Source organism: Ictalurus punctatus, chromosome 7, assembly GCF_001660625.3.
Source record: "Ictalurus punctatus breed USDA103 chromosome 7, Coco_2.0, whole genome shotgun sequence".
Classification (NCBI taxonomy): Eukaryota; Metazoa; Chordata; class Actinopteri; order Siluriformes; family Ictaluridae; genus Ictalurus; species Ictalurus punctatus.
In genome coordinates, this window is record NC_030422.2 from 9,840,152 (window position 1) to 9,868,120 (window position 27,969).

At 38.7% G+C, this 27,969-nt stretch overlaps 1 protein-coding gene across 1 annotated transcript; it reads left to right on the forward strand.

The window, feature by feature from the left end:
* The first annotated feature begins 221 nt into the window (after positions 1-221).
* brinp3b (bone morphogenetic protein/retinoic acid inducible neural-specific 3b) lies at positions 222-27,969 on the forward strand. Its single transcript, XM_017471149.3, has 7 exons — positions 222-988; positions 5,318-5,496; positions 11,148-11,332; positions 22,968-23,073; positions 23,441-23,677; positions 25,082-25,304; positions 26,598-27,969. The coding sequence occupies exons 1-7, from the start codon at positions 798-800 to the stop codon at positions 27,709-27,711; spliced, it is 2,235 nt and encodes a 744-aa protein (XP_017326638.1). The 5' UTR covers positions 222-797; the 3' UTR covers positions 27,712-27,969.

Consider the following 27,969-nt stretch of genomic DNA (forward strand, 5'->3'; position numbering starts at 1 on the left):
GTTTTCAGTCATGAATCATCTCAAGTCTAAACAGATGATTGCTTGTAGAAACTTACAAGTCAAATACGTCCTAGAAATATGCAAGCATGTGCATGCGCGTGGAAGGAAAGGAGCACAATAATGTGGGATCTGAAAATGCATGCACACACAGAGAGAGAGAGAGGGAGAGAGAGAGAGAGAGAGGTGTCCTTTAAAATGCAGAGCGTTTCCAAAAGTGCACTAGGCGCGCGCGCACTTCTCTCGCCCTGCAGATAGGCGATAAGGCAAATGCATCATGTTTCATCCTCCTCGCACGCGCTCTCCTCACAACTCGAGTTAATGCGCGTTTCTTACTGCGCTATTAAACTTGTTTGGCTGTCGGAATTGTTGGGGAGGACCACGAAGATTAAACGAATCCGATTTTAGTCTTACTTGACACTTTTATACGCGATCAGAAGACACTGTATATGGATCTCGCGCGTGCTCTGCAGAGAACATATCGGATTCGCCACTTACGTGCATTGGACTTGATTAACTGGAGTCGCATCGGATTGGGGACCATTTTTAATTAGTGTGCATTTAGCAGGAAGGGGGGAAGGGGGTAAAAAAAAAAAGTTAGTTTGCAGTAAGCTGAGAAAGAAAAGGACTATAAATCAGGTAAGCTGTATGGATGCTGTCAATGCGACCACCTGTACCGGCTGTGCTTTTGACTTGCATCAGTGAAGCCTTTCTTCGGACTTGACACGCGAGGTACGTTCACGTTACCTTGCAGTTGCAAACCTGGGAAAGCGCGGCGGGCATGCGGCACGCGCGGATGCATGGCCTGGCACGGTGCTCTCCGCGCGCTGCTCCTGCTGCTGCTGCTCGTGGCCGCGGGGGCGTGCGCAGGGGCCGCGGAGCGCCTCGCGTGGCTGCTGGCGGACAAGGGGCCGTTCCGTCGCGCGCACGAATTCACAGAGTTCTCCGAGCGACACCAAAACGGTTTCACTACCCGCTACAAGATTTACAGGTACAGACACGCGACTTGTATTTAAGCCTATAACATTTCACTCACCCCTTTTACGTTTATATTTTGTTTTATTTTATGTGGGTTTTTTTTTTTTGGTTATTATAATCTGCAGCATGAAGGCAGACAGCTAGAAAGTTAAACTTGAAAATGCACCTACGTTATAGAGTTAATGTATATGGTCAGGTGGTTGCAATGGTCAGATTTGCCAAGTATGAGTATGTGTTACAAAAGTAATTAATTGATCAATCAAAAGAACTCGGCATCAAAACCAGACGAATCAAATTCAGCCTCAAACCAACCCAATGGCAAAGCAAAACGAACTCCAATACAATCCAAAATCCACCCAATAAAACCAGTACCAAAACATCCCAATGGCCAAATCCAGTCCAATGGTCAATATATCCCCCCCCCCCCCCCCCCCAATAAATAAATAAATAAATAAAATCAACAACACCCAAGGGACATTTAAGCCAGCCCATTCAAAACCAAGTTTAGAGACTCTTCTTTATTCCACAATCATTTCCTGTCTACTATACAAAGCCCATGGTTACATGCTTTTATTGCAAAGTCTTCCAGTTTATTTTCATTTGAGCAAGTTCTGAGTCATTGTTCTGTATTTGCCACATTATACACTCTAGTTCTGGAAATACCATTGAGTATCGTGTTTGACACCTGCCTCATTTTTTCTGACCGCTCTTTGGATTTGCACTCCTATTAATGCATGCTCACACAACCACTGAGTCCTGTTTGTTGTACCATCCCAATGGCAAATCAATACTAACTCCAAAACAACCCAAAACAAGCAAGAAAACCAGCACAACAAAAATGCACCAAACCTGAGTCCAATGACCAATCAAAACCAGCTCCAAACAACAGCCCAATGACCAATCAAAACCAACTCCAAACAACATCCCAATTAACAGTCCTAAACAGTCATAATAAACAGTCCTAAACAGCAGCTCAATGCCCACAAACAACAGCAAACAACCAAATCAACTCAACCCAAAAAATAGCCCAATGACCAATCAAAACAAACCCCAAAACAGGCATAAAACCACCCAATAAACCCATATAAAAAACCATCATTCAAAACAGCCCAATGGCCAATTAAACCCAGCCCCAAAAGCATCCCAATGGGCAATCAAAAACATCCCTAAACAGCAGCACAATGCAAAGTAAAAACAAACCCAAATCAGCCAAAAACCCAAATGGTGAATCACAACAAACTCCAAAACAGCCCCAAATCCTCCCAATAAAACCAGCTCAAAAACCATCCCAATGGTCAATCAAACCAGCCCAATGGCCAATCAAAACCAGCCCCCAAACCATCCCAATGGCCAATTAAAACCAGCCCCAAAACAACCTAATGAAAAACACTCAATGAAAATTCTAAACCATCACACATAAAACATGTATTGTAAGCCAACAGTATTAAAAGCATGCATTTTCCCTACAGATCATTCACCATGACTTTAAATGATCTTGCATTATCATAATGTCTTGTCCGAATAGCTATTAGAATGAGCAGACCAAAGAACTGACACACAACCTAACACATTTATTTAATGTATATAGTGAGGGAAAAAATGTTTTCTTACATTATTTTTTACAAAAGCTAATTGTGCCAATAAATCAGGTGATTGGCGCATGTTTACCACTTTACTGATGAGCTCTGAATATGGATGTCATCATGCATCTATAACTCAACCTTGATGAAGTTATATCTCAAACAGTACTGTGATACTGTATTGGCAAATAAATATATAGGAATAGGAATATTAGAATCAGCACAGTGGTGTAGGAGGTGGTGTTGGTGGCTCAGCTTCAGGGTCAGGGGCTTGATCCTGAACTCTCTGTGTGGAGTTTTGCATTATTCCTGTGTTTTAATGAACATGGTCTTTGTTTGTCCCCCAACAATGAAGTAAAAACCTCCCACTCATGTAACTTTGGTACATTTGGGAACGTAATGAAGGCTCTTGGATGCAAGAAACCTTAGAACTAGCTCTGACTTTTCCATCGTTAGGCATTTCCAGCTCTACCATTCATCAAACCTCTACACATCCCAAGGACCTCTCATTGGTCTGACTGGTAGCAATGGCAGCTTTCTTAAAGCTGATGATTGACCTTTGCCATGGTTTGCTCTTTTATACAAGTGAATCTATCAGTGTCCTTGACTTTGACTCACCTGTAATAGGGATGCATGTTGAGTGTATTAAGGGAACATCTTGCTGATTATAAACAATATTTGAAAGACCTTCCTCCCAGACCTCCACCCTACACACCAGAAATGGGAAATAGGAACACCAGAGATGGAAAATAGGTATGGAAAGATCTGGGCAGATTACATTTCAGAGAAGAAGAAAAAAGAGCCGTACAGTGTGTTTAGCACCTGGCTCCCTGCTGAGCTTTTTCAAGTCCCAGCACAATCAAATCCCACCTACTGTTCTTGTCTTTGTCGGCCAAGTGTACAGGGGAAGCGTGGAACAGAAGTGGTATTAACAGGAGGAGGTGGAAAGGAGAGCCAGATTGTGTGCTGATTGCTTTTGTGGCCTTTTCTCGTCTCATGCTGCTTTTTCATTTCTAACAGCTCGCTATCTTACACTTTAGTTGCACTTTGTTACTTCTTACAGAGTACCGGTTTGTTCGGTCATATGTTTTCTATATATGTGCGATTATGAGTCATATGTTCAAAGTGGTTTTGGCAAGGATTCACCATGTCAAATTCCTTTGGGAACAGTACATTTTTAATTCCATGACTCGCTGCTTTTCGCTGAGCCCTGAAGAAGTCTCGACAATATATTTTTTAATAAAACATGCACAGTTTAGCTTAATGTGGCCAAACTTCAAGACAATTTTAAGATTTTAAAGCAATATATATATATATATATATATATATATATATATATATATATATATATATATATATATATATATACACGCACACCGGCCTATGGTAACCCAAATAACTACTCTTTACAACCATGTTGAGCAGAAAAACATCTCAGAAAGTGCAACACCTTATAACTTGAGGCAGATAGGCTACAACAGATGAAGACCACTTCAGGTTCCACTCGTGTCAGCCAAGAACAGAAATCTGAGACTACAGTGAGCACAGGCTCACCCAAACTGCTCAGTTAAAGATTGGACAAACTTTGCATGTTCTGATGTATCTCTGTTCCTCCTGCAGCATGCAGATGGTAGGGTCAGAATTTGGCATTAACAGCATGAATACAGGGACCCTAACTACCTTGTGTCAACAGTTCAGACTGGTGGCGGTAGTGTGTAGGGAGTGTTTTCTTGCTTACTAACAGTCAAGCATCCTTTGAATGCCATAGACTTTTTGAGTTTTGTACTGACAATGTGCCTCCGCATATACAATTTACCCATCTTATAATCAGTCTGTACAGGATTTCGCAGAGTTTTTTTTTATTGTTGCAGACAAACATGCTGATGATGATTTTGTTGTGGCTTTTTGCAAAATTTGCGATGCAACTTGTGGAGATTTTTCTGCTTTTTTACAGAAAACTACTTGAATTGGCAAAATTGCAGTTGCATGAAATTGTTTTCCACTATCTTTCACAGTGATGTTTGTTGGTAAATGAGACCTTTAGATGGACTCATGGTCGACACACATGAATCGAAGAAGGCTTTGGCTGAATGCGTGTTGTGATGACATCACACGACTTGTCTTGGCCGAAATCTGCAGAAAAATCTGTGGTAATTAAAAAAAATTGCAAGCTCCTTCGAACGTTGCAGAGTTTGCTTGATTTCGTGTTAATTTCTGCCATTGCAAATTCATGAAGTCCAAGAGGGACTGAGTAATGTCTACTTTCAACATAATAATGCACCAAATTACAAAGCATAAAGTCAAACTGGTTCCATGAACATGACAATGAGTTCAGTGTAGTTCAATGGCCCCCCCAGTCACCAACAGATATGGTAGAATAGTAGATTTGGAGCATTAATGTACAGCTGACAAATCTGCAGCAGTTATGTGATGTAATGATGTCAACATGGACCAGAAAGCATCGACCACGTGGCCAAAATTGGTGAAATTTTTAAAACTATAAGTTTAATGATCCAAATACAAAATAATTGAGAAAGATGCCACATTCAGTTTAATATATATATATATATATATATATATATATATATATAAAATTTATTTAATTTTTATGGAGCCATAATATCAGGAGTTTTATGCTGATAGAAATCGTTATGATCTTTGGGGAATTTATTAATTGTATTAATTCACACTGATATGCCATGCCAATTCCAATAGACCCTGTAAAGTTAGTGAATTATACAGTATACTGTGATGTTCTGCAGGGAGTTTGGCCGATGGAAGGTGAACAACTTGGCTGTGGAGAGGCAGGAAGCAGTGCCCTTTGACCCCGACTTTGTGCGCAACATCAGGCAGCTCGGGCGACGGCCGAGCCTGCAGATGATCGCGGACAACATCATCAAGAAGTATGGCACTCACTTCCTGGTCTCAGCCACTCTTGGAGGTAAGAAGAAGACGCATTGGCAGAAATTGTACAAGGGTGGAAGATATGTAGACTAAATTCATCATCTTTTGTATTTTGTATCTTGATAATAATTGTAGATGTTTTTATGAACTCTAATACTTCATCATGTTTCAATGAAAACTTTCCGTTGGAGTTGTTCTTTCAGGAAGGAGACATGGTATGGTGGGTGCCGAAACGCCATTGCTAGTAGAGATAGTGAGAGATGGGAAATTCATAGAAAGTTACTTAGGAAGGAGGTCGAGCTTCAGGCATGATCGTTCTCCTGAACTTCATTAAGTGTCATTTCAATTCTTCCCCATCAGCTTGTATTTAAATATTCAAGATTATAATGAAGAGTAACTCTTGTGCTATAACAAATCATGACAAAATAAAGTAATCTAGGTAATATAAAGCCTATGAATCTATAATGGTCCATGAATACATCTTTAATAGTTCTAATTATTTATTAAAATACACCACTTCATAGCAGTGTCTATATTATGCATTATGAACTGTTAGAAGTAGTGCTTATCACACTCTCATGGTTGCATACTGGATTATATTTAGTCATGTGTAGACACATGGGTTTTTAATAACTTATACTGACTGTAAATGAAGTCATAGCTTATACCTGATATTATATTTTAATGTATTCTAACATAGTACAACTTATTTTATAATAATTTAACAATCATTTGAAAGCTACTAGTATTTTGAGGAGGCCAAAATTAGTTGTTTTGTTGGCCCAATTTTAATGAAAGCTTTTTGTATATCTTAACTATTAGGACAGTCTAAAAAAAAAAAAAAAAAAAAAAAAAAAAAAACCAGGGCAGACATTAATTTAGCTCAAAAACAGCATTGATAGATTCATTCAGCTCTACTCCCTGCTGTGGTAGAAAGTATATATGCTGAAGTTGATTAGCTGACTGGTAGTGCTTTTCAGATCAGTCCATGCTGGTGTGACAGATCATTTTCTCTAAAAAGGAACGAGATCAGGTAACGTGACAACCTAAAAAAATATATGCATTTTTGTCATTTTACATCCATGCTTTGATTTCAGAAAAAAAATCGCCACCACTGATTAACCCCCATTAAGGACACTCACACTAATGACCGAACAAGCTCACACAAATGAAGTGATTTGTATTCAATTATTGAAGAGTATGGTTAATGTAGGTAAAGTTACACATATTTAGAGTCGGGTCATGTACCTGTTTAAGGAGATTTTCTGACCTCACCATTCAGATTATTCAAATTACATGTGTTTTCTTGAGTAAAAGGGCCTGAGACTGGGGTTTTCAAGCCCAGCCTTGAAATCATAATACGTGTGCAGGATGTACTTTATTGTGCTTTAATTCACTATTTTGATTTGTTTTTGTTAATTAGATGTGCTCTCTTGCAAAGACGTGCCCAGGGATTAATGGATAGCCCGACCGAGCACTCATCTACTGCAATTACGACTCATCATACGTGCTGTTCATAATTTTATCCGTAAAAGAATTCAGTTATTGATATAAGTATACAGTTGCAATCCAAATTATTCAACCCCCATTGCAAATCAGGTTTATTGTCAAAATGTACAGACTTTCAGCTGTTTGTAATGAACAAATCAAACAAAAGCAATTGAAATAGTTCAACACAACGAATGCTTCAAGTGGTTTCCCCAAATTCAACTGAAAATGCAACTTATAATGACTTCTCCAGTCTCAAAATTATTCAACTCCCCGAATAGAATTCCTCTCAACAGCACAAATATGCAAAACAGGTGTTGTCTCAAGCACACCTGATGCAACTAATCAAGGGCTTCATTAGTTGCACCAGGTGTGCTTGAGCTGGAACATATGAAATACTTGAACTGGCTAGGGGTTTGTTGAGTGAGTTGTTTGACTGCATGTTAGAAATAAGTCAAAAGAATGGTCCAAAAATTTAAGAGATCATTGCCCTTGACAAACAAGGAACAGGATACAAAAAGATGGTGAAGGCACTGAATGTTCCTAGAGACTCTGTTGGAAGTATAGTTTGCAGATTCAAAGTTAAGGGAACAGTTGTTACACTACCTGCACGGGGCAGAAAAGGGAAGCTATCAACGGTTGCAACCAGATTTCTGAGAAGGCGGGTTGTGAAATCCCTCGAGAGACTGCAAAAGACCTGCAGCAAGACTTTGTGTCAACAGGCATTGGGGTTTCAGTGAGCATAGTAAGGTGCGTACTAAACGCAGAAGGTTTACATGCCAGAACTCCAAGACGTACACCACTACTGACCCAAAAGCACAAGAAAATTCAGCTCAAAATCATATAAATAAGCCACAGAAGTTTTGGGATTCTGTTCTGTGGAGCGATGAAACAAAACTGGAACTTTTTGGCACAATGGATAAGCGGTATGTCTGGAGGAAGAAGAATGAAGAAAGAACACTGTCCACAGTCAAGCATGGTGGTGGCTCAGTGACGCTCTGGGGCTGCTTTGCATCCTCTGGCACTGGAAACCTGCAGCGTGTGGAAGGCAAGATGGATTCATTGAAGTATCAGGAAATCCTAGGAGAAAACATCATGCTGTCTGTGAGGAAGCTGAAGCTTGGGCGTCATTGGACCTTCCAACAGGAAAATGATACCTCAAGCATACCTCAAATTCCACCAAGGCTTGGTTGCAGAAGAAGTCCTGGAAGATTCTACAGGGCCATCACAGTCACCTCACTTGAAACCCATAGGAAATCTCTGGTGGGATTTGAAGAAGGCGGTTGCAGCACGCAAACCCAAGAATATTACTGAACTGGAGGCCATTGCTCATGAGGAACGGGCTAAAATTCCTCAGGAACGCTGCCAGAAGCTGGTGTCTGGCTATGCATCTCATTTGCAGCAGGTCATAACAGCAAAAGGGTGCTCTACTAAGTACTAAAGATGTTTGCCATGAAGGGGTTGAAAATTTTGAGACTGGAGAAGTCATTATAAGTTGCATTTTCATTTGAATTTGGGGGAAACCACTTGAAGCATTTGTTGTGTTGAACTATTTCAGTCAATTAAAGTCTGTCAATTTTGACAATAAACATGATTTGCAATGGGGATTGAATAATTCTGATTGCAACTGTAAGTATATAATGCTGTCTTCTAAGATGTTCTCCATATGAAAAAAATAAAAACCTTTTTCATTATTATTATTATTATTATTATTATTATTATTATTATTATTATTATTGCCCCTTAATATTTGCATTCTGTAGTTTTTAAGCATATTTACATCCCAGAATGTACGTTTCTGCCTGACATATTGTCAAGCTGTCAAACAGCAGCTATTAATTGCCTTAAAACCTGGAAAAACAGACACTGTTGTAGACATCACATCTACCAGCCAACAAGGTCTTTCATTGAACTGTAAAGGGAGCTCTGTTGACGGGCATGAGCTTCCATGCTGCGCATTCTCAGTTTGCACCCGTTTTAGTTGAGTGGTCATCCACACGAGTGCATTTTAAGAATTAGGACATCCCTAAATAGTGTAATATGATACACATTGACTATTTTGCACATTTACTGCTGATTACTGAATTGTTTTTTTATAGTATAGCCTAAAAAAGCATTGAAGTCCTGAGCCAGGTTTGATAGCTGTGCAACCCCTGCTTCACTCAAATAGCTTGGCTATTAGTCCTAGTTGTGCTCCATCGTCCTCTATTTATGTGGAATGGAGCTTGAACTAAACAGACAGCTTCTGTCTGATTGGGAGCAAGTCAAACATTCACTGTAAGTCTATTTCGCTAAATAGATATTTCCCCAATGTTGATTAATTACTTTGAACCAAATTATTTAGTACAAGTATACAAGGTCTGGGTACAAATGGAAAATATGCCAGAGGTTATCACAGAAATATCACACAACTTGCCGATGGTATCGACATCAGTGACGCTTTCTGCTACTGCTAGTGCGTGACGACGGCTCTTATCGTACTCTAATTGTAGAAAGAGTCTGTACCCAATAGCCTCATTTCCCTCGGAGAATAATTACAGTACTCACCACAATGATCCCGCAATCGATTATCTCAGCTGCTAAGTGCACCTCCCGTGCTCTCATTTGGGCTCCATTTAGATCTCCAGACAATTCAGCACCTGACCAGAGCCATTTTTCCTCCGAAACACATTTTCCCCAAACAAAAACCCTCCGGTATTCGAACTGCCTCCTGTTCTCCCTCATCCTTTTACAGATGGGCGATAAAAACGAGAGAGGTGTACTGGGGCTTCTATGCTGGAAGAGTCTCGATAAAAAGAAAACGCAACAAAGGGTGAAAGAAACGTTTTGAGTTTCTATAAAATTGATGAATTAACACTGATCTGATGATCACACATTTCAGGATGCTTTTCAAAACATTGTCATGTTCAGATTATTCAATTGTCTACACAAGATCCATTTTAATTGTATAATTTTTTTTTTATCATAGACATGTATTCCGTTAGGCCATATTTGGATTACAAGGCACCCTTCAAAGGTTTCAGAAGTTTTAGAATTTTACTTAAAAAGTTTTCCGAAATATCTTGTCAACCTAGCTTGTTTTTTTTTGCCGATCGTTAACGTTCCATTACAGAACATTCAGGAAGTAGGTTAAATGCAGGTTATCAGCCTGACCTTCTTAGAAGATAAAATATACCAATATACCAGACGTTCCACAACATTAAATGTAACTATAAACAGATTAAAAAAAAAATAATTTTATTCGGCAAATTTATATTGGCAAATTGCTTTGATTTAAGACAAACGAAACACTTCAGGGCATGCTGTTACTGGAACTGAATCAACAATAACTCCACAATAACTTCAAACCATCCTGTCATTGATTGCTTTTCCTGTTACAGCGTGTTCTCAAGTCAGTCCCTTCAGCAGGATTTCATGATTTTGCAATCGCAGAAATGAATACAAAAAATCAAGCAAATTTTGCAATATTCAGAGGAGCTTGCAGTTACCGCAGATTTGGGCCAAGACCTGTCATGTGACATCATCACACTGCATTACATTACAGCATTTGGCAAGTAATGCCTTATCCAGAGCGACTTACAATTATCTCATTTATACAACTGAGCAGTTGAGGGTTAAGGGCCTTGCTCAAGGGCCCAACAGTGGCCACTTGGCAGCATTGGAATTTGAACTCACAACCGTCCGAGCAGAAGTCCAAGTCTTAACTGCTGAGCCATCACTTCACTATCACAATGCTCATTCAGCCAAAGCTCTCTTTTATTCATGTGTATCGAACATGAGTACAGCTAAAAGGTCTCATTTACTAACAGACATCGCTGTGAAAGACCGTGCAAAACTATTTCATGCAATTGCAGTTCCATCAATTCAAGTAGTTACCAGCAAAATAAGCACAAAATGCTCTGCACATTGTGTCACAAATTTAGAAAAACGCCACAGCAAAATCAAGCATTTTTAGCTGCAACAATCACACAAAAAAACCTCTGCGAAATCCTGTACGGACTGTCAAGTAATTAATTTTGCCCCAGGACCGTAGCTTTCATGGTGCCATACTGATTACTTCATCTTGTTGCAACAGTAGCTAATAGAGACACACAAAACGTTTGCAGAATAGAGAGAATTGGTGAGGCGAAGACAGAGAGATTCGGTGCTCAGTTGTTCAGTGGTGCGTGAACTAGCAGTTCTCACTTCTCTCTTATCCAGGCGAAGAGTCCTTGACCATTTTCGTGGATAAGCGGAAGCTGAGTGAAGCCCATTCAAACAGCGGGGCCGCTAACGGCACGCTGACTCTCGAGGCCCTCCATCACCTCGCTGCCTCCTACTTCATCGACCGAGACAGCACGCTGAGGAAACTGCACCACCTCCAGATCGCCTCAGCAGCCATCAAGGTACTTCCTCAAGCGTGAGGTGTCAGAGCTTAAAGTAACTCGAGCCTTAACTTTTACATTTTGTTCAGATCAAACAAGCCAATGTTACATTGGTTATTATGAAAATTCTCATTAATAAACAGTTAAATATGAAATAACTCACCCATGTCCTCCACCTCCCAGCGCTATTTCAATAAATACCCTTTGAGTGCAAAAGTTTGTGCACCCTTAGACCACAACGACTTTTAACTCGTAAATGACTATTATATCCTACAAATGCTTTTAATTATGTTTTAAATTGTTTCTGTATTAATTAAGTAACAAAATGGCAAAAATGAATGTCATGATATTATTAGTAAAAAAAACAAAAAAAAAACAAACAAACCAGCAACAAGTGATATCTTAATTTTGACTTAAATATGATCTAGATAATCTAGAAGATGTTATCTTCTACGTAGACCCACCTTTTAAATAAATTCTTTAAAGAAATTAATCAGTACATTAATCTTCTCTTTCATTTTTGACTCCTAATACTAACATACGTGTTCTATTTTGCATTAAAAAAGATAGATGAAGATAATTTATATATATATATATATGTATATATGTGTATATATATAATATATATATATGTACATATGTATATGTGTTCTTTTTTTTTTTAAAAATTAATTGTTGGATTTTATTTCCTAATTATTGATTATTTGGATAGGAATCTAGAGAGTTGGAAAGTGAATGGTGCATGCAATACATTGCTAAGCATCCACAGCTGGAGGAGAACGTTGTTGGTTTTTTTTTGCATACTCTTTTGCATATAATGGGTGATATTTTGAGGCGAGTGCAAAATGTATGCATAATTACGAACACGCTAACCTTGGGGAGTTCGTTTTTGTTTGTATAAACACATTAGGCAGAGATTCAAACTGCACTCTCTCTCTCTCTCTCTTTTTCTGTAGTTTCAGCGGAGTATTCCTACTTTTTTTTGTACACCTGTTCTCCATTTCCCATCATCCCATAACTACTTTGATTAAAGCAATCTAACTTGGGTATGAAACGCGTGCGTACATTTCAAACTGATGTAGATTAATGAAGGTGTCGAGCATCGCTCCGGGTTGCGGCAGGCGACCTGTCTTCCTGCGTTTCCACTAGTCATGACAACTCGTGTTTTAAGATGTTTTCTGTCATGACGGGTTCCGTGATAAAGTAGAAGAATGAAAAATTGAGCTGGCATTTATGAAGGAAGTTTAAGGAAGTATGCATTAAGTTTAGAGTGGCAACATATGTTCTGGCATTCGTAAGCATGTGCGCTTCGGGCTGCCTGGTAAACAAGTACTTTCAACAACCAGAAAAAAAAAAAAACACTACTTTGTATTGGCTTTTGCAGAACAAACATTTTTGCCTGGTGTGCATGTTTAAGCATGGTAATATAACACACCTCAATGTTGTGTGTTGCCAGCTTTTGAATGCTACAATAGGAAAAGATATTTGTGTGTGCTGAAGAGTGAACCTGAAACTCGTCAACCAACATCAAACAGGTTTTCCCAGACCTCGACACATTTATTTTATTTTCAATCGGTAGATACAGACTACTGTGAAGTTTGACACCTGCCCTTCGGTCATATTAATTTGCACTTAGAGTCAATCAGAATGGAACAGCAGTTGCCATTCCTAAATTTTATGCAATAATGCTGCGATAAATGCAACTTTAGGTGCTAAATTAATGTATTGGCATTGGAACCACCTTGTATTATACACTTCGAGCTACAAACACTGCAAATTACGAATGAACTGAAACATGCAAAACAGACAACACGTAGTATTTGGTCATTTGGTAAAAAAAAAAAACAACAACAACAAAAAAACAAATCTAGAGCTCATGAGCTTGAATCCGAGTGATGCCACTACCATCCAGGGCCTGGAGTCCAAGAGAGCAAAATTGGTCACGCTGTCTGGGTGGGAGTGGCATACTCTCTCTTCCCTGTCACTCACAGTGACAATAAGCAATCATGAGCATCTGTGAGCTCATATATGTGGAGGAGGGCAGACAGGACTTTCCTCCACGGCTGTTATACTGTCCAATGATGCAACAGTTCCCAACGATGTGGTGGGAGAAATTCGGAGGGAAAAAACCCACAAAAAACTAAATCTTCTATAAACCATAAAACCTAAAATCCTATAAAGTTTGTAAATCAGCATGCATGTTTGTATGTAACAAACAAACAAATGTATTTATTTCTCTCTTTGTTTATTTGTTTGTTTGTTTGTTTATTTATTTATTATCTATCCATTTCATTCTCTGTTTGTTTATTTATTTATTCAAACATTTCTCTATAATTACTGGTTTATTTATATATTTATGTATTTATTTCTGTTTATTTATTTATTTATTTATTTATTTATTATCCATCTAATTCTCTGTTTGTTTATTTATTCAAATGTTTCTCTGTTAATTTAATTAACAGTTTATTTATATATTCATATCTGTATTTATTTCTGTTTATTTATTTATTCAAACATTTCTCTATTCATTGAATTACCAGTTTGTCTATTTATTTATTTATTTCTGTTTGTTTGTTTGTTTATTTATGCAAACATTTCCCTATTTACTGTATTTATTTCCCTGCTTATTTATTCATCTAGCATTTCTCAATTGATTTATCTGTCTATCTATCTATTTATTTATTTATTTATTCTGGGTTTATTGTAAATTTGCACAATTGTTTTTTTTTTTACACTTATGTTTTTATTAATTCAGGGCCTACGACTTGTCGTAGTACAGTAGTACTGTAGCTGAGGTGTTGAGGGTTAAAGAATCTCACTCAAGGTTCCAACACTGGCTCGTGTGATTTGAACTCACAGCCTTCTGAGAACCCGAGCTAGCACGTCCTTTCCCTTTAATTCATTATTATTAGTTAAGCAAATGTTTCCACGCTGCTTTAGCCAAGGCCATTTCTCAAGGTGTTCGGACCCCGAGTGATTTAAAAGCAAAGTACATTTGACTCAAGTAAGGACTTTCCCAATATTTCGGTGTTAATGAGGACAAAACAGCAGCAGAACCTTCAGCCAAGCCATCTATCATAATGATGGATGATCCTGGCTCACCTATCCGTATGATGAGTAATTCCGCTTGAGATCAGCCGCTGCTACAGAGACGAAGTCCGGAAAACAAGTCGGCGGATGTTAAATGCGTCTATTTTTAAGTTTTCAACTCGCGGATGAATTTAACAGGTGAAGAGATTGCACTCTAATACATTATGATTGGTCTTCATTAGAGCTGCAGATGGTACCACTAAGACCGAACAGGTCTGCTATTATAAATGTCCTGAGCGTGAGCAGTCGCCTTGTCAGTGTAGAAAAATGGCCCTCATATGTTTTATGTCACATGGATTGAAATATGATCATTTTCATCTCAGCCTGGAGATTCAGGAAATGTCATAAGAGGAAAAGTGGGAAGAATGAGAATGATAATCCTAGATTGTAATATGAGAATATTAAACAAAGTTTAAAATGCCTGAGGATGCATACTGTATGTTATCATGATTAGCTCCTGTTAACGACAAGAAAAGTTCCCACCTTTCTTAAGACCGAGTTCATGAAGCCCTTTTGTAGGGAATTCACTGAAGAACTGGATGAGTTCCAACCTTGTGTCCTCAGACGTGCTATTAACAGGATTGGGTGAACAGATGTTTACATCTGGGCCCTCGTTTATCATTTATTAAAACACACCATGCTGTTATAGGAAAATAATCAACTAGGGAGTTTGGATGTTTTCGTCCACTGAAAGTTTGGTACTAAGTTTGAGCTAAACCCCAGATCAAACCATGTATACTGTACATGTGCGATGCATTGTAAATTCATTACAGAGTTACAGAATATGTAATTAAACAGCTTTTTAATTAGCAGCCCATACCCAGAGAGGAATTTGCAGTGAGCGACTGTTAAAAGATAACAAATATCTGGCAAGGGCATTTACAGCTCATCTGTGCTACGTATAACGCAGGCTGAGAAATGATCTTCGATGGATTTGCAGTGCTTCTCAGAGGGTGACATGAATGACTGCATCTCGTACTAGCTCCGCAATCGATGAGAAACCCTCGCCATTCTGACACAGTGGTTTAAAAAAGATCATTCACATTCATTTGATTGCACGGCTTGCCAGGAACAGCCGCTTCATCTAGATGCTTTGAAATGGGTTTGAAATCTGCTTTTTGAAGAAACAGCTGGAGAAAACCTGTTTTTGGGAGGGTTTTTTTTTCAGCATTAAAAGTGAAGAGAAAATAAAGTTATAATTTTCCTTCTGTATATTTGAGTTATCATTCACCGTAAAGCATAGCGACACGTTTCAGGTGCTTGATGAGTTTTAAATGCACGTTAAAACCATTAAAGCACCTGATATTTAGACTTTGTGCCAAACATCCTGCAATTCCACAATAAAATCCTAAGTAAAATGTTCAAATGTAACATGTCAACTATCTTCACCAAAGCAGTGATACAGATATTGAGATTGTTTTACTGGAGAGTCTGCTCCACCTAGTGAGGAAAACTACTTGAGATTTGAATATTTCGAGCTTTTAGGATTTTAAGCTTTTGAGATTTTGAGATTTTAAGATTTTGAGATGGGAAGATTTATAAAATGTTGAAATTTTAACATTAAGGTTTCAGCATTTTGGCGCACGGTGGCTTAGTGGTTAGCATGTTCACCTCACACCTCCAGGGTCCGGGGTTCGATTCCCGCCGGGGCCATGTGTGTGCGGAGTTTGCATGTTCTCCCCATGCTGCGGGGGTTTCCTCCGGGTACTCCGGTTTCCTCCCCCAGTCCAAAGACATGCATGGTAGGCTGATTGGCATGTCTAAATTGTCCATAGTGTATGAGTGGGTGTGTGAGTGTGTATATGATTGTGCCCTGCGATGGACTGGCACCCTGTCCAGGGTGTACCCCACCTTGTGCCCGATGTTCCCTGGGATGGGCGACCCTGAAGAAGGAGTAAGCGGTAGAAGATGGATGGATGGATGGTTTCAGCATTTTGAGATTTTAATACTTTAAGATTTTCAGACTTTGAAATGGTAAGATTTTGAGATTTGACTATTGTAAGTTTTCAAGATTTTGAGATTTGAAGAGTTTAAAACTGAGATTTTGTGATTTGGTATTGATATATTAAGACTATGCATAAGTTACTGACCTACCTTAATGAGATAACAATCTGTTTATTACTTGTGAAAAACAGTTTCCACTCAAACAACCACCTTTGAAAAATTTTTCTGTATTATTTTTCATTTGTTCTTAGTCCACGGGAACCATATCCTGTTTCCCTGGGGTATAAACATGAGGTTATAGAATCAGGTAATGGAGATAAAAAATACTTAAGCATCTTTAAACTATCTAAAATTAGATTTATTTATTTATTTTTTGTATGTAACAAATCAGTCTATAATTTCATCATGTAAGTATTTTTCTGAAATGCTTACATGCCAAGTTAGCTACTGCAGCTAGCAAATAGCAAGATAGCTGACTAACCGACAAATTGAACAGTGTCTTGGGGGTGTTCATTAAACAAGTATCACGGTGTCATCATTTAAGCTTAATATTGCCCTCATTATTCTGTTATGAAGTTTATCATTGGTGCCAAAAACCCATGTTCTTGGCAGTAGTTCTTGGCTGGATTCCTTCAGGATTCCTGTGCAGATTTTAGACAATGCCCAGGCAGGGTTTTCTTGTAGGAAGAGGTGATACTGGGTTCCACCCTGGCTTTTTTGTAGAGTCCAAAACCAGTGCACTTTTAACTTTTTAGATTGATTGTTCTTTAAAAAAACAAAAAACAAAAAAAAAACCTTCATATTTTACAGAATATGCGTAGCTCTGTGGATGTAGTTTAGATGTGAGTTTGAGAAAAATTCTAGTATCCTTGAATAATTTTTTTTTTTATCCTGAACATCATAGAACATTTTATTTAGCCCTGTTTCCCTGATAGGCGACTAGGTTAATTAGTTATAACTTTAGCTAGCTGAATTAAGTACATCATCTAGGGATATTAGTTACCTTGGATCGAGTAAGGTTTACTTTACTGAACAGCTGTAAGTCGTGTGTTTTTGTTTTCTGTGTCAGAATCCCTCGTTTTCGATAACCAATACAGGATGATCGCCAAGAACAATGTACTGGCTAAGCATTGTTATATTCACTCACCTAGAATTGCCTGTGGTCATTTTCTTCTCATTTAGCCGGTCATGATTTTGCTGGTAATGACCTCCATGTGCTGAATTTGATGTTAAAGATATTTTGTCCAGTTACTTGTATTGTATGTAGGAAGATGCTGTTCCTCATCTTGATGTTTTTCACACAGTTCTTGTCATTCATCATGAAACACGGCCATTGTGTGTCGTCTGTTCATTAGCGCTTAAATGTACGCAAGGTTTACAGTACAGTAGGTAACGTAGATATCGCATTGTATCGGACGTTGCGATTGGAGCACGTACAAGTAAAAGAACACAATGTGAGTTTCAGTATAATATCAGTGCAATAACAATGACAAATTCTGGAAAGAAAAGCCTCTCCAAGTAATGAAAACCTAGATCAGAGTTTCATACGCTTTCTCTTTTAATAATATATCCCCCCACTACCTCTTCAGATTTATTACACAGACTAATGACTAATGTCATTCATTAATTTCCACTTAATTCCAGTACATTTGATCAATCTTTCGTTCCACATTCGCCCCTCCCAGTCAACGCTCTCATGCTTCATTCAGTGTTCGAAACATTGTCACTTCATATTCTCAAGCTTTGATTTGAATTTTGCTGCTTCACTTATTCTCAGTGATCTGTAATATATATATATATATATATATATATATATATATATATATATATATATGAAAACATAAGTTCTTGTGTATTGCGGTTAGTATTAGGAAATTGGAAAAAAGATGTGTTTTTAGATATATAATTCTATATATCTCAGAATTCGGTTCATTTGAGACGACGTACGATTTACACACTGCACCTCTAGCAAGAACAGCTAGAATAGAGAAGGCTGCCGACTGCAAATGTTTGTACCCAGCATTGTTTTTGAATGGGGAAACAGCTAAATGTACCTGTTTTACAATTTCTCTACCAACAGATGAGGACAATCTCAAGAAAACAGCTTTCAAAGCCTCTTACTGGCTAAGTTCTGGAGAATGATGTCAGAGACTTGTCAGGAGGTAGAAAAAATGAGAGTTGAATACTGTATATTTCAACTGAGAGCATCCAAAAACTGTTGAGGGAATATGAAAGAGGCATTTTTAAAAGGAGACGGTTGGCAGAGAATAAATACACCTTCAGAAAGAAATGGAACAAATGGAACAAACCCAAAAATGAAAGTAAATCTAAATCAAATCAAATATTATTAGTAGGATTATTATAAGGGTTGCCAGGTCTCCAGAACATTTCCATCCCCAACCATTTCAAAAACGAAACAGAAGGACCTGAAACGATCCCTTTGCATGGAAAATGTTCACTGAATATGTACAGAAACAATCAAGAACGTACACCTCCTTTCCTTCTACCAATCTTTACAAATATATCTTGCAAAATAAATGGCTCTGTACATCCTACATGGAAGGATTAGCTGCTCAGCAGTATGATAGGGTGCGCCAGGGGAGGCTCCTTCCATGCACACACATTCACACACCCATTCATACACTTTTGGATTTTGCCAATCCAGCTACCATGCATGTCTTTGGACTGGGGGAGGAAACCGGAGTACCCAGAGGAAACCCCCACAGCACGGGGAGAACATGCAAACTCCACACACACAGGGCTGTGGTGGGAATCAAACCCCCAACCCTGGAGGTGTGAGGTAAACATGCTAACCACTGAGCCACCGTGCACCCAGATACATCACTCCGTGTGATGAGATACATCACTCAATGTGATGAGATACATCACTCAATGTGATGAGATACATCACTCAACTTCATAATCGCACTCACTTATATGACCTGTGGAACTTTCCGGCAAACATTCTTTATAATGTGTTCGAGTAAGCTAGAGAACAATATTGTTCCAAAATCACAGAACTAGTACTAGCTAGCCAATAATATTTGATTTCAGTTTATTTTATTGTTTAGGGTTTGTTACATTCCAGAAATTTTTTTTAAAGTTCAGAATTTTCTCCAAAGTGGTGACATAGTGCTGCTGTGAGTCAAAATGGGGTCCTTCAAGCTACATTTCATGCTGTCCTGAGTTTCCAGGAAGATTTTCTGTTTGTTGAATAATGGCGAAAAGCATGTACAATGAACGTACAAGTTCATATTTTTGTATAAAATGAAATGACTGAGTATTTTTTGGAGACGCCAGCAGAGATATGTCCCCCTGTGCACAGCAAGGCCTATATGGAGCTACAGCTATAAAAATTAAAGGAACTTTCTTTAATAAATTTTGGTCCAGTTTGGTAGAATGGTAGAATACACTTTTATATGGCTACTGGAGCAAACCACTAATAGACTATATAACAAAACCCCCTGATATTTGTATCTGTTTAGAACCTGTTCATTTGTTCAATCATCTGCTCATAAATAATGTTTTCAGTTACATCTCTAGTACAGAGACATGTGAAGAATTTTTGAAAAAAACTCACACATTGCAAATGCAAATGAGCAAGCGTTGAGAACTTAATCTGCTGTGCAAACTTTCTGTTCCATGCAGGCTTTTCAACAAAGTGCGACTTCCAGGTATCATTAATCAGTCCGGGGAAATCCAATTTACACCCTCGGTTCCGCTATTAAATTGAGATTCTTATTTGGGCTTTGATGAGGTTGAGGTTAATGTCGGTTTGGGAAATTAAGGCTGCAGAATGTATAATTTGTTAAATGTTATCGCAATATTATTGGCCTTTGGGATACCGATAACGGAGAAGGCTGCAATATGTAATGAACCGGGTAATGAAGTCTTTTATTGTGCATGCTGATCAACTTGATCAAGCTCATGGAGTGATCCAGGTGGTGACAAAACTCGAACTGTTCTGCAAAGATTTCGGTTCTTGGTTTTTGAAGATCGAAGGAACTGGTGGCACCGGCTGAGACTGGAGGAGTCTGAGACTGGAGGACTGTCGTTAACAAAAAGAGACACTGAACAGTGATGAAGGTTGTTTTTCAGGAAACTAGTGATATCACATCCATGAATCAGTGGTGCAGGGTGCCTGACTCTGAGATACTGTTCTAATCTCAAAAACCTACTATGCTAATACTAATGTCTGTTGTCGTTCTAGACATAATAATCATCTGTAATTATATCTTAATGAAATACATGAAAAGATTTGATCTGAATGGTAAAATTTAGTAAAGTAAAGTAAAGCCAGTAATCCATCACTTACAGAGTTTTGACCTGAATTATGAAACAATAAAGTAAGGAATAATACACCTGGGGGGTGTGCTCTATTAGGAAATTAATTAATGACAAGGTGTTGTGTTATGATACTGTTGTAAAAAGTATGTATTACAACAAGAGCAGTAATAGACATGTGTCATTTGACTTACAGCTTGAAATACTATCAGATCTGAAATGTCATTTTTGTCATTTTTGAAATGTCATTCACCTCATTCTTGAGGTGAATGGATTTAAATCATTTAGATCAGTGGTTCCCAAACTTTTCCAAGGCAAGGCCCCCCAAATGGCATTAACATTTGCCCGAGGCCCCCCTTTTGCAAGATGTCTTTAAAACACATTAAAAATACAGACTTCTCAATATATCCCCCTTTTTTATATTAATAATTACATCTTGCATTTTTACATTACATTAGATTAGGAATTGATTGTGTGTGTGGTTGTCTGAGAGTGAGAAAGAGAAAATCATGTATTTATTTATTTTTCACAGAAAATTGTTGAGGCCCCCCGGGCGCCCCCTGGAGGCCCCCACTTTGAAAACCACCGATTTAGATGACATAAAGAGCTCGCTACTGATCAATGGGGAATGCTAGCTAGTTAGCAACTTAGTTAAGAAGTTAGCAGACTTCACTGGGTAAACCATTCGTCATCTTTCTCTCACAAACAAGTTTTTCTTGTAGGATATTAGCATGAAACCTGTACTGTATACATGCTAGAAACTAAAGCAAGCCTTACTTGTTATCCAGATAAAGCAACAATAAAAAAGCAAACCTCAAGCACAAAGCATGTCTTGGGTCGATATTTGAGGGTGTAAAGAGCGTCACAATTTCTTTTCTGGCCAAAATTTCATCACTACATTTCTCTATAATCATATTTGTAAATTCTTAACAAATCTGAACAGATGTGCGAGCGAGAATAAGACTTAATACTCACTTCACTGTAATCTATCTGTTTGGATTTTGACAGACATTTATCAGCATCATCATTAGCATGCTAACGTCATTAACAAAACTTTAACAGATGTGAGAGTGAGAATGAGACTTCGGTGTAATCTGTGTGGCGCTGCGTAGACTTTGTATTTACCACAGTAGTTTGTACTGTGACAGCTAGTGATTAGCATTCAGCTAGTTTCTATGGTCAGAGATTGTTATCTAGCTAACGTTTGGCTGCTGTTACTTGGCCTTAACGAATGTTTTCCTACATTAGGAGGAGCATTTCTTCTACTTTTCTACTTGAGTCACGAATTTGAAGCTTCACATTTTAGCAGGAGTCAGATTTTTACTCGAGGAAAAAAAAAATCTTACCTTTTTTTCATTTCGTTGAATGATGTCAGGAATTTTAATGTGCTTTTGCATATCCTTTGTTGGCATGCGCCAAGGACTGTAGTGTTCATATTGGAATGTGCAGTGTGTGTGTGTGTGTGTGTGAGAGAGAGAGAGAGAGAGAGGGAGAGAGAGAGAGGGAGAGAGAGAGAGAGAGAGAGAGTTTCAGATGTTAACACATCGCCTTGTAGCATCAGTAAAAGACCATGAGAGTGCAGAGTTTGTGTGATGTAGCTCTCTCTCTCTCTCTCTCACACACACACACACACAGGCTGAAATGTACTTTGCGCTACTTTTTGTTCTTGACTTGTTTTTTGTTAAAATAATTATTTTTTCAGTGTATCTATTATCCTGTTTCCTCTTAACTTTCTTAACTGTTTGCAGGTTTTTAAAATTGTATTATTTATTTCTATATATATTCCTATCCCAGGGTGCGTCGGGTGCAAGGCGGGCTACAACCTGGACAGGGTGCCAATTGTCCTTGAATTTATTTTTATTTATTTAGTTTTTATTTATATTACTTCCCACTTCTTGTCCTTGATTTTTAGTAAGACGTTACTCAGAATTCTTTCTTTCTCTCTTTTGAGTGACTCTGAGGATTTGAGTCAGAACCATCTCATATTATTTACATAATTAAAACGTGATTCTGCTGCCTTTTGTTTGAATCCGATTATTTTTGTTTGTTTTCTTGTCCTTTTTCTTCACCATGCACTCTTCCTAATGTTTGGCAATGTCTTTTTATAATGACACCAGGAGCAATTTGCCAACATTTTGTTTGCAGCATTTATATGTAGAACGTTTGTGTAGCATTTACATATACTGTATGCACTGGAAGTATATGAAATAGCGAAAACAAAAGCATAAAAAGAGCATAAAAAGTAATGAGTAACATTATTCAGATGCTATATGATGCTGTGCTTTTTTTAGCATTTAAGTCAGAATAATTTTAGCCTCAATAATTATTTGATTTTCAGGTAACTGAGACGAGGACTGGCCCCCTTGGCTGTAGCAACTATGACAATCTCGACTCTGTCAGCTCGGTTTTGGTCCACAGCCCTGAGAACAGAATTCAGCTCCAAGGTAAAGTACCTGAAAGCTATCAACGATGAACATTACTGCAGCATAGCGTGACTTGAATCACTGCTGCTAATGCTGGCTATTTATGAATACCATGCTGTGGTAACAGTGAACCTTCATGTTCTGTCCACTGCTTAGCCATGATTGTTCCATTGACCTTATAGAAAAGAAATGGTTATGTAATGATCTCAGGCTGAAACTCATTAAAAAGTTTTTTTTTTTTTTTTTTTTTTTTTACCTTAATAGAGGCACAGGATGTGTTCAGTTCCATCACTGTAGAGAGAGTGGTCTGAAATAAAGTCTGAAACACATACCATCTATATGCTAGTTGCTTATCACTTAAATTGAGTTTAACATTTACATTCTCCAGGCCTCCAGGTCCTTTTGCCAGAGTACCTCAGGAGCCGGTTCGTGCAAGCGGCGCTGAGTTACATTGGCTGCAACGGCGAAGGCCACTTCACATGCCAGGACAACGACTGCTGGTGTCAGTGTAGTGATGGGCACCCGCAGTGTAACTGCCCCCTCGCCAGCCTCCGAGCACAGCAAAGCAACCTGGAGCACACCAACGAGGCCTGGAGGCATGCCAACCAGGAGTTTGAGCAATCAGGTGCGCAATATTGTCTTGATTCATTTCTGTTCTGGTTGCAAAAGTCTGCACATCCTTTACTGCATGGTGTTGTAATATGGCAACAATGAATTTATCTCCTTTTTTTTTTTTGATAATATAAAACTACTATTTTCCTATGTAACTGGAAAAAGGGGACTTTAACTTTGACATAACAAAATAAAAACGCCATGTCACATGACCAGGAAGTGCTATTTGTACTTCCTTTTCTGCAGTCACATGACATGGTGAAGGGCATCATTGGAGGGCTCTTAAAAGTTGATTAATTTCTCAATATTTAGGCAAAACAACTTAAAGGAAAAAAGTGGAAACACTATCTTAGATAAGTTAACATTTATTTTTTGTCATTTAACCAAGTCTATATATTTTGAGTATTTTGTTAAATGGTAAAATGTAATTGTTGCCATATGGCAACAACATGCGATAATGGAATTGTATTATGTGCATTCATGAATTGAAACAGGCCTACATAGTAAAAAAAAAGACACTCGGCTTCTCTAATAGTATATTTACATTTTTTCACATTCAAAGTAATAAAATTACTGGTGTAATTTCAGATGTTTTGCAATTGCACCTTATTTTCTAAATTGTATGATTCAAGAGAAAGAATTAGATAGTTCAATAAGATAGTTCAACCAAAACCTGTTTGGATCTAATTTTTGTATGTATTTTGAGTGGGAAAAATGAAGTCCATCTACATACTTTTTACAACTGTAATTCCTTTCTAGAAAATAGAACTTTTACATGATTACAAAGTGGCAAAAAAACACAATAGCTCGATGATGATGGTGTTGTGTTTGTTTTGTCGGCATATTATAAAATTAAATAAAATTCAGGCATCATTAGAACATCATGTGTGAATGCGTCATGTAAGAAATTTTGGGACCCTTAGACCAAAATGAAAAACAAATTTAGAGTAACTTGTTTGGTCAAACCGTGTGTGTTAGGATGTTCATTTTGTACAGTAATTAAATCTAGAGTCCAGTCCGTTCTCACTAGCCCTTATGTTCCATTAGGGTGAAAATGACCCTAATTAAATGTGTACCAAAAGTGGAACAAAACTACAAATTATTCTTCTGAGATTTTGATGCTTTATACTTAACACAGTTGGCTCACCCTATCTAACAAACATTATTTTCTTGTCATTTGGACCTGGGAGTTAAAAGTTACAAGAAATAAAAAAAAGTGTTCAAATTGATTGAAACCAAAAGGTCATTCCTTTCATCTCTGATTTTCACCCCCATCTGTTCACACAACCCCCCCCCACACACACACACACACACACACGCACCTGTTTCATTCTGTGCGTCTATTTCCATCAATATGGAAATGAAATAAGGATAAGGCTTGTTATCATACATTTGACATTTACATTGTTGTGTGCAGATGAGTTCCAGGCTTTCATGGTACGACTGTCGACACATGCAGCCCTGAATTTGTCATCAGTGTGGCGCGCATGGCGGAGCGATGCGGCACTGCAAAAACGCTACAGGAAGTTGGAGAACGACGCCGTTTTCCTCCTCAATAAAGCGCAAGGATGTGCCGCTAAACTCTTCGGCCTCAGCCGGAGATGCCGCTCACAACCCAAAATAATTCTGCCAAGGGAAAGGTAAAAAAATAATAAAATAGACCTGTGTATTGATTGATATTAATGCACCTTTGTCCAATTTCATTTACTGTCTCCTAAAAATGACTTCTCATTCACTACCTTCTCACTACCTAGTGGATTGACAATTTTTATTATTTTTTTTGTGGGGGGGTGGAGCACTGATAAATTCTATACATCGGGGGACGTGCTGTTGTAGAAAAATCATCAACGAAAATTAATCATTACCTTCTTACCAATCAGATTTGAGAATTTTAACACCATTTTGTATTTCTTGTTGATCGCTTTGATTGGAGCACAGACATTTGTTCTCTCACTGGTCATTCTGAGCATCTTACTGATAATGGTCTGATTTTTAGCATTTTTCTGACAACAACGATTATGTTCTTGTAGAAAAAAAAGTAATCTCTCCTCTCAGCCTCTTTTACGCCCTCGGTAATGCACACTTTCGAGTAATGAGCGGAGGTCCGCAAGGGCGTGTTTAAAGCTACGTGCGAACGGAGGGTCAGTGTTTATGGACTTCTGGTTGACGCCTGCGTCCGTAATCGCGCTTGTTTAGTTGTTTTCGGTGTAATTATGTAAAACGAGATGCAAAAGTTTTTAACGTCAGCTCTGTCATCCGAACAATCTCCTCCAGGCAGGGCATTAACCTCTTTGCCAATTAGCCATCTTGTGTAGTTTAATGGATGGGACAGAATATTTGGTTAGCGTGCAGTTATGAAAAGGAGCCATTATAATCATTACATTTGAAAATGTAGCACCGTAGTCAAGTCGGTTTTCCGCTCCTGTCTTAATATAATATCAACATCCGGCCTCCAATTAGGAACTAAAATGGTACCCATTTGCCTAAAGAGTCTAATGTTGTAATTGTCCATAAAATAAATCTTTGCCAAAAAGTTTGCAAATGGCTGTTCTCGGACAAACCCGCTTTTTTTTTGTATATGAAATTAAAAACCGCTAGTAAACCCAAGCCTTTGGACCCTACTGTACATTTTAGCACTAATGACCATAATGTGTTATTCCACCTCATGCTGCAACCTCTAAAGCTATTAGTAGGCACTAGTGGACCTTTTAAAATTGTGCTTTTAAAAGCAGATTTTTGCCTTTAATACAAGGCTATTATCACCGCTCCTGAAGGCAAATAGTTCACTTGCCATCTATTACAGTTGAGTCATTTGTTACTGCATTGTGTTTCAGGCTGCAGTTGGCTTACATGCAATTATAGAGATGCTTATTGCTTGTTTCTTGTTGTACTCCCTCACTTTGTTCTTGTTTTGTTCATTTGTTTGTCTCCAGGCGTCTCGGTTACTGGCTACAACACAGCCTTTCCCTTCTGTACTGCAGTGAAGCTGAGAGTCCAGGAATCTACTCGGAGGTGACGCACAGCTGCGTGTGCCCAGGTGGCCACCTGTCCTGCCAGGGATTGATCCCCTGCTCAGTGGGCACCGGAAGCCGTTGCGCATCATGCTCTCCGGAAAATCGAACACGTTGCTCAAGCTGCAACAGCGGCTTCGCGTTAAGCCAAGGATTGTGCCGTCCTGCTGCTCCAAGCCCCACCAAACAGTACCTTGGCACCGAGATGGAAATGCATGACTTGGAACTGCGTGATCTCCTGGAGCAGCGCGACGCCCACCTAGCCTTATCCGCCATCTTCGTGAGTAGCGACGTCAAACTCAACACCTGGTTTGAACCTTCGTGGAGAAAAAGGATGCTCCTGACTCTAAAGAGCAATAAATCCAAGTCAAGTCGAGTGCACATGCTGCTAGGAATTTCGGCGCAGATTTGCATGACGAAGAACTCAACTCTGGAGCTGACGCTCTCTGTTTCGGTGAACCCGTTTGGTGGGAGTCACTCAGAGAGCTGGACGATGCCAATGAACCAAAACGGGTACCCTGATTGGGAGAAAACGAGGTTAGACACCCCTATAGACTGCTACAACTGGACTTTAACGTTGGGAAACCGCTGGAAGAGCTTTTTCGAAACGGTCCATTTCTACCTGAGGAGCCGAACCCAGAGCGACGGTGCTCAAGGGAACGAGACGGTTGACTCGGAAGTGGCGAACAGAAACGCCTCGCAGCATGTCGGCTACGTGAAAATCAACAGCATTCAGCTGTTTGGATACATCGTGCACTTTGACCCAGAAGCCATTCGAGATTTGATCCTGCAGCTGGACTATCCGTACACGCAGGGATCTCAGGACTCGGCGCTGCAGGAGTTGATGGAGATTCGATACAGAGTCAATCGATTATCTCCTGCTGGACCGACACCTCTGGACCTTTTCTCATGTCTCCTTCGACACAGACTCAAACTCTCGACTTCAGAGGTGTCGCGAATTCTCGCGGCACTACAGGCTTTCGGCGCCAAACACAGATACTACACAGAGTACGAAGCGGTCAAACTTTGTAGCTAACAAGTAACATTCAGTTCCAGTTTATTGCTTTGTTTTGATGAAATGCCGACAGTCTGAAGTTTTGTTTAGTTTCTTTTCTTTTTTTTTATGACTGAATTGCTGGTTTTGGTGTTTGATATAGACTGTTTTCCTCTTCATAGAGATGTTTGTATTTGATGTCTGATGTAGATCAAATGAAATGCAAATGTTTTACCTTAAACAAATGTGTTTTTCTGAAAAACAATCCCAGCAATGTTGCAAATTTTGAAGTAAATAAAA

Excerpts from the sequence above, each read along its gene's own strand:
- brinp3b (XM_017471149.3), top strand. The coding sequence starts at position 798 with ATGGCCTGGCACGGTGCTCTCCGCGCGCTGCTCCTGCTGCTGCTGCTC. Across the intron at positions 989-5,317 it reads ACCCGCTACAAGATTTACAG|GGAGTTTGGCCGATGGAAGG; the intron begins GTACAGACACGC and ends GATGTTCTGCAG. Across the intron at positions 11,333-22,967 it reads TCGCCTCAGCAGCCATCAAG|GTAACTGAGACGAGGACTGG; the intron begins GTACTTCCTCAA and ends TTTGATTTTCAG.